The following is an 8,061-nucleotide window of genomic DNA, read 5'->3' as shown; positions in this document are numbered from 1 at the left end:
ATCACATGAATACAGATTAGAGAACTTTCCTCCAGAGCTGCCATCTACTCTGGCAGCTAAATTTACTGCATAACACTGAAAGAAATACAAGTGGATTTTTGCATTTCTCATAAAACATATTTCAGAAGGTGCCTGAGAAAATTGTTGAGAGCCTGACTGCCTTAGAAATCAGTAGGAAATCATACAAGAGTTGGACACCTTAGAATATATAAAGCCACCATTTGGGATTAAATAATCTGACTGCTTCAGCAGCCAGCTACAAATGGGTCCAGGACAATCTGCAGTTTTCGTTCTTTCTACCAAAGGTATCATCCAACATTCAGTTTGTCTGGGGGAGAATATAAACAATTAAATTGATTAAAAGAGGTACTTCATAGAAAACAAATTTTGTATTCAACTCTTAGCTGAGAAAATACTGATAACAGCCACATTGGTAACTTTATTGGCAAACACTGCTCCTGGGTGGAGGCAGGATGAACTCAAAACCCAAACCAGTTTAAACAGTACAGCAAATACAAAGAAAAATCCTGGGCTGGGGTGAGCTCATCAAATTAATACCAAAGCCATCTGCAGGAGTGTCTTCCACAGTTATTTCTGCTCTCCAGTAAGATCTGTGACTACACAGGCAGTGCTGATCCAGGTACCACCTGTCTTGCAGGACTGAATGGAAGGTTTGATCTTGACCCAAGTGAGGAAAATGCTGACACCTGATCAGTACTGGCACTGCCAGGGAGTGTGCAATCCAGAACCACCTTGCCATGAGGGACATGTGGAGACAGCCATGCTTTTCCTAGGCTTTAGCTGGCTTCCCATTGATTAGCAGGTGATTTTTATTCTGCTAAAAAAGGGATGCATTTCCTTCTAAGGAAAAAAAAAAACCCAAACTAAAGTGGAACATAATTTTGTAGTTAGTAACATTAAAGATTATCCAGTGGGGCCCATTCTAAATGGGATAGTGATTGGTTGATGAAGTTTTGCAGCTTTTATTTATGGCTGATGAAAACTGACTGAATATTATGAATTCAGACAAGCTGTAGCTGTTTATGGGAAGAGGTATCATAATTAATTATAGAATTATAACTAATTATAAATTAATGTTTCCTGCAAAGAGCATGATTTCTATGGCAGTGTTTATGGAATGAACAGAGGATATAACAGCCTTTTTCTTATTTATGCAGTACATCATCATATTTTTCATCAATTAGCCTTACCAAGCTAATGAAAGAATAGGAAAGAATGCCATGGGTAGAAATCTGCTGATTCTAAATCTAAGGCAGTTAAATACAGTTCTAGGTCCTTTTGAAAGCATAATTAAAAACAATTAATAATTAAGTGCTAGAGTTATGACAATTTGTTCAATTGATCAATTTAAGAGAAAAATAAAATCTAGACACTGAAGTTGAACAAAGGACCTACTCATTCTTATGTGTGAATCTGTTCCAGAATAGCAAGCACAGAAATCCCCATGAAGTGTGCACTTCTCACTCCACTTTCTCTCAGGTAAGATCCAAGAATCTGCCTACAGACCTTACACCTTACAGCAAGGCTCCCTAGGTTACAGGAGTCTGGCTACAGGACTATTTTAAAAATTCGGTTCATTGTAATACCAGTTAGAACAGGGATATGCAAGAGATAAGAGGGGGGCTGTGTGCAGAGGAAGCAACACACCAACTTCCATATGAACCATTTATTGAATAAATACATGCATCATAATGTAGAATTACATGAGCAAAAAAGGCAATCTGTACAAAATTGATTACCCTTTGTTCTCATTTTAACTCTCACCATTTGCTGCAGCTCGGATAAAGGATTCAAGACAGAAAATTAAAACTCTTTTAGTCCACCTCCAAGTGATATGCATGCTGATTTGAGTTTGAGTTATACCACTGCTATAGTTAAGAAAACTGGTTTTCTTGTCAGTGAAGCAAAGTAATTCTAAAAACAGTTTCAATAGTACAGAACATGTGTTGGTACATACAGGTAACAAAGCTTATTTTTTAACCATTTCTTAAACATCTTCATATGTTCATATTTTAAGGCACAGGATAACAAGAACTACATGAAAAGCTATCAGTTGACATTGAATAAATGACTTGATAATGAGGTGCAGTTTTTGCCCAGAGGCAAATTTGTCCTTCCTACTCCCATATAAATGGAACAACTGGAGTTTGGTAATACAAAAGTTGCATCCACTATCCAAAGAATCAGTCTTATCTAGGCACTCACAGTCTGATCCAAATTCACTCAGGAGAATGTTTCTGAAGATCTGGCATCCAGAACTGATTATAGACTATGGAAATTCTAGTTACTGAATTGCAATGACAGTTCAATCTCTTCATTTCAGACTCCTAAATGGAAAATGGGATCTCTAAGAACCAATCCCTAATTTTAGGTAGTGAGCTATTTTGAAAACCTGCCCTATATTCTTTATTCAGTTACTCACTCTGTGCTATCCTTTCACATTTGCCTGAACACAGCATTATTTTTCACCTTGAAACTTTAGAAGACAGAAATGTTTTTTGTTCAAGTGCAGTTTTCTGTCCCCAGACTTCATTTAAGACTTGGAACACTGAATCAGTTTAACACCCTATTTTTTGGCTGCAGATCAAACTGTGCAGTCACTGGCCAAGATATAGAGCAAAAATCCTTCCACCTCAGACTGAACAAAGGCAAAAGACAATTATGTTGAACTGCCACTCTTAGACCTCATTTATTCAGATTAGCATTTGGTTTCTGCATTTTCATTGCATTAAGAACAATTCTCTGTCTTTCCATTCTTAACATCTTAATGGAGAACTAGCAAAGAAAATATGTATTTCATAATATATTTTATATTAATAGATGAGTGAATATATAGCTACTCATACATTCCAATATACAGTGAAGCCTTCAAATGGAAATGTTTTCTTACAAAGAATCTCTATTGCCCAGCCCAGTAACAGCGGTTACAGTATAATTTACAATGTAAGATTGTTTGATAAAATTGTTGTGTATAAAACGTGGCAATGGGAAGGCCATCACTGTATAGAGGTGTATGGTGCAGGTCACACATAACCATAACAAATGTTCATGTTAAATTGAATTTAGACAAACTTAAATTTTTAGACTTGAAAAAGACAAAAAGCTACATCTATGGTAGGCACTTTGGTACATCTAGTAATGTAGACAAATTCTACATCTAGAGTTAAGGTTCTGTCAGTTTTCTTACAATAAAGCTAATTTCAGGAGTTTATCATTCCACATTAAAATTCTTAAAATTCTTTCTTGGCTGAAACATCATTATGGAATCTTAGCTAAATAATATACTTTGTTTAATTGCATACTTCTCCAAGGATGAGGACACTGGCTTTGCAAAAGCCAAGATGTTCTCTTAGATTCTTAATGCACATTTTTCTAACAGTCTGAAAAAACTTACCAGAAAAAGAAAATCAGTTCTGAATACAAAAAAAACCCCAAAAAAACCCCCATAATTCATAAAATTAGAGTTATGAGCTCAGCTGTTGGGGCTGATAGTCTCCCTTCAGATCCTGCCTGCCTGGATCAGTGTGTGCTGACTGCTGCCTCCTGCTCAGCCCATGGCAATGCTTCAGGAGAAGGACAGCATTGCTCAGAAACTTGCCTGGACCATTGATGTGTAGTTTGTTCATGCACCAGATATACTCAGCAGCAATGAAGCAACTGTCAAAGACAGTCAATTTCATCTCAGTTCCCCACTTTCTTACCTACTGGTGTTCATTTGAGGATTACAGAAGGTATCACATAAAATACTATTTTAGCACGGTATTGTATAATAAAAATAACATATGTCTTGTACATATGCCTACTATATGAACTTAACTTGCAAGCTGATTTGTCTTCTTATAAATCAGTGAAACGTGGTGGTAGGGACAGTTTAAAGTGGTTAGACATCTTCTTTATAATACAGAAAAATCCATGTCCTCATACCTTCAAAAGATCGCATGTCTAGTACTCCAGAGTACAGGAATAAATAACGAAATCCAACCGAACCTGTATAATAAAACTGTACTGTTTGTTATGTTTACTCCATTAAATGAAAACTCAGATTTAGAAACTGTTATTTGTGGACCTCATCCTCTATTTATACAATATTTATAGAATTCTCATTTTTATTTATAATATTCTATAGCATGATTTCCCAATAATACATTTATATATAAATATTAAAATGTTAATGTTTTATACATTTTAAGCTAGCCCCACTGGGCCAGAAACACAATAAAGTAAAAATGTTTTTCTGCAGTTTCATTTTGCAGAGTATCACAAAATGATTAAGACCATTGTGCTGCAAAGACAAAAGAGATTCATCTGAAGAAATTAACATGCATTTAGAAGAAAATATCTTTATCCTTTATCTAATTTTCTTCTGAATTCAAACCAGCATGAAAGAATTATAAAAAAATAGTATATATTTACATGGTACAGTATACCTTGGTGAGATATAAAACAAGGCAGGAAAACAGCAGAACTTGTTCTTTGCACTTTCTAATAGGTACAGCCATCATAAAGATCAATTTAAACACAAAAGGTTACTTTACTGTACTATTGCACATTACAGTAACACATAGAACTGTTTAGCAAAATAAAATATAAAGTTTAACAATGAGGATGGCTATGTCTACATAAAATGACAAAGTGTTATAAAATTATTTGGGATGTGTCTAAGAACTAAATAAGTAAAGCTATAAAAATAACATTGGTACATCTCTGAAAACAACGCGTTAAAAATATATAAAGGTTGGCAAAATTATGCATGAGGAATTCTTGGTGTCCATGGGCCTAACTTGCACCCTGTGGCCTTGTACCATCTTCTGTCAAATCATACCTGAAAAAGAAAAAAACAAAGGATTGGTTTTTTTACATTTAGCATGTATTATTAAAACTATTATTAACATAGTAATTAATTACCATTAACTACTATTAACATTAACATTAACTACTATATAACATTAACAGTAGTATTAACATTAGTATGTTGTATTATTATTATTATTATTAATAAAGGAAATGTTATACTTACCACTGGGTCCAGCCTTTAGCAAGTTCTTCAGATTGCAGAGGTATCAATAACTGTGGAAAGTTAAATTATTAATCAATGCATTGTGCGTGCCTTTCATTCTATTTCTATTAAAGATCAAATCTGACAATGCTGTCAACTACAGTGTAAGCAATGCCATTGGTAAATGATGTATTTTATATCCTTGTCATCACAGCTCTCTGCTACCTGCCTAAAGTTTCAAGTTGCTGTTTTTCACCTTAAAATCCACACCCTTTGGTGGTGCAGTTCCAGAGCACGTCACAGCATGGCAGTGGCAATCAGCAGATGTGTTCCTAACAGCCTTCCAGATGAACTGGAAAACTGAGGACCCTGCTCATCATGAGCTGACCATGATTTTGTATCTCTCATCCTCTTCACAGAGCTCAAATATGGCAATTTGAAAGGATGTAGGAATTTGCTATTCCTTTTTCATGCCCCAAATCATGTGTGTAGCATTCGGGTGGTTTAACGTGTGCCTATAGAACACTGAAGTTACAAACACAGCAGCTGATGGTGGCTTTGGGAATGTCTCCAGTGGCAGCTCTTTCTCATGGATTTTACAAACTGGGAATTTAATTACTTGTGTGTTTCCCTAAGTACTCACTTGTCTTTCCAGTTTTGCCTGAACATTTTCTGAAATATTGCCTGGTTTCTACTGGTTCTTTCCTTTCTCTGACAGCATGATCAGTAAGTCTGACAAGCACATTCCTTTTGTTACCGTGAATTTACCACATTCTAGAAGAGATTACTGCCTCATCTTTCTAAGTCTTGCTCTGCAGTTAGTTCCTTCCCTTACTGAAGCCTGTCATCTCAGGCACCTGTAATTTTTGAAAGCTTCATACCTTAATCAGGCTTCAATCAACACTAACTCATATGTCAAGAGGATTTTTGTTTTATATTATAAGCTGTATTAACAGAATTTGCTTATTGTCAACTTACTTTGCCAAGCAGCCCTTTATCTTTGGACAAGAATCCACCACTGTTCTTCACTGCTACATCTAGTGTTCTTCGCTGCACTTCAGGCAGGGAAACACTGAAATCAAACCTGACAGGCAAAGAGATGCTTTAGAGGCAATTCTGTACCAGAGGTCCAAGTTCAGTTCCTGCAGTGAAACAGCCACTCAAATCAAAACCAAACCATCTCCCTCCCCAAATTAAAAAATGAGGTCTGAGACAAATGAAGAAAAAAATCCCAGTGTTTTGCCTAAATTTTTTCTTGAAGACTGTGATCAATATCAACATCAAATGTTTGAGATTTCTGTTACCTTTGGCCTCTAGAGGCCACTGGTAATACAAAACAAACACATGAACAAGACAAAAGGAGGCAAAGGTCAAGCACTGACTCTAGAGAAAAGAGAATGTGGAATCCTACTGTACTGACAGCTCAGTATTAGCATTTTCCAAAAGCAAAAGATTGGTGAGTCTTACTGATCCTTGGTACTTGATAACCAGAGCTCCATTTCTTTCCTGGCTGGCTAAAGAAAAGTATCAAAGATAGCTCTTTGCTAGAGCTGAAACTTGGACAAAGTCAGGACAAGGTTATACCACAACCTGCATCTGTTTGTCACTACAGTTTTTAAACAGCTTTATTGCTTTGCAATGCATTTTCCTTGGAAAGGCACGGTGAAATAAATCTATTACTTGGAATGAACAGGAGAGAGCTGCCCTACCAAGAAAATCTGCTCGAGCCTCTAACTAATGATTTACAGATTTGACAGAAGGGACTGAAGTGGTGTTTTCCCTGAATTCATTTGCTGTCAGTAGAGAAAGGTCTTTATTGAAAAGCAATGGGTGGGAGAGTAAGGGGCAGAGATGTGAGGGAAACTACTTTAAAAAAGATGAGTGCAAGGACAAGGATTTTTATGCAATATAATATTGCACAAGCTGTTACAACTCCCAACATATGGGCCAGGATATGATCTACAATCCTGACTCCCTGGATGCTGAGAAGTGCCACAGAGTGAGTGAGCAATGTGACCATGCACAGGCACTCAGCCAGCCAGGCTTTCTGGCAGGAAGGGAGATCAGCAGCACTGGCCAGCCAAAGGCACTCGTGTTCTCACCACCTGCCAGGAGAGCAAATCCTGCAGCTGAGCTACCAGCACAGGAGCATGGAACTGGTGTAGGAAGGCAGGAAAGACAGAAGTGGCTGCTAACAGCAAGAAGGGCTGTAGTGATAACAGGGAATAGAAGGATAGAAGAGCTGTTACAGCAGAACAGAAAGGTGTGGTCAAGTCTAATGGTGACAACCAGGAACTTCAACAGCTCACCCTTCAGTAAGCACAGAAATCTTGATTTGACAGCTTTGTAATTACATGATACAAAACTACTACACATAGTTTAGAACCTACATTTGATCAAACACTGGGTTTAATGTCTTCTTTGATACATGTGTTTTTCTTCTTCCTGATCGTCTCTTATCAGGCAATAAATACATTCGCACATAGGGGTCGGATCCTTCTTCAGAAAACGCTATCAGATTCCTGGGAAAGTGACAAGGAAAAGCACTTAAAAAACCAACAAGACATTGCTGAATATAAATGTCTACACTAACATCATGTAATTTAGTCCATGAAGCAGTAAAATATGATGTGGAGTGACTTGTACAAGAGCAGATGACCAGTAAATAGACAGCAGAGGTGGGAATGCAGTATTTCCTAAATTGTAATTTGAAGTTTGGATATGGCTTTTCAGAAATCACGTATTTTGGTCATTCTGTAAAATAATCAGTCTCTTAGAAACAGCTTTGAGATACTGCTGATAAAAATCTAAATGTCATTTTCTTTTAAAATCTGACAGAGGCATATTAGACAAATATAAAATCAGAGCAAAATCTTCCACAAAGTTTTTCCTGATTCTGAGTACAGCTCTGTATATTTTGTATTTATGCATATGTTGTTTTAAAAATAACCAGGATTAACCAATCCACTTAAGAGTAAGTCAGGATAGGACAAACTTTGTAGAAAAATATGAAATAGTGTATTGTATACTCACCTGCAGGAATG

General features: G+C 36.6%; 1 protein-coding gene across 1 annotated transcript in view; it reads right to left on the bottom strand.

Moving 5' to 3' along the window:
- Window positions 1-1,672: 1,672 nt before the first annotated feature.
- ESYT2 (extended synaptotagmin 2) overlaps window positions 1,673-8,061 on the bottom strand; it is a 52,324-nt gene continuing 45,935 nt past the window's right edge. Inside the window, exons 20-23 of the mRNA XM_031061725.1 lie at window positions 7,408-7,543; window positions 5,996-6,101; window positions 5,039-5,088; window positions 1,673-4,843 (exon numbers count right to left, since the gene is read on the bottom strand). Coding sequence (XP_030917585.1) covers window positions 4,798-4,843; window positions 5,039-5,088; window positions 5,996-6,101; window positions 7,408-7,543 — 338 coding nt within the window. The 3' untranslated portion in view covers window positions 1,673-4,797. The remainder of the gene's footprint in view (window positions 4,844-5,038; window positions 5,089-5,995; window positions 6,102-7,407; window positions 7,544-8,061) is intronic.

The sequence above is a fragment of the Geospiza fortis genome, unplaced genomic scaffold, assembly GCF_000277835.1.
Source record: "Geospiza fortis unplaced genomic scaffold, GeoFor_1.0 scaffold282, whole genome shotgun sequence".
Taxonomy (NCBI): Eukaryota; Metazoa; Chordata; class Aves; order Passeriformes; family Thraupidae; genus Geospiza; species Geospiza fortis.
This window is presented reverse-complemented; position numbering and strand designations above follow the sequence as displayed.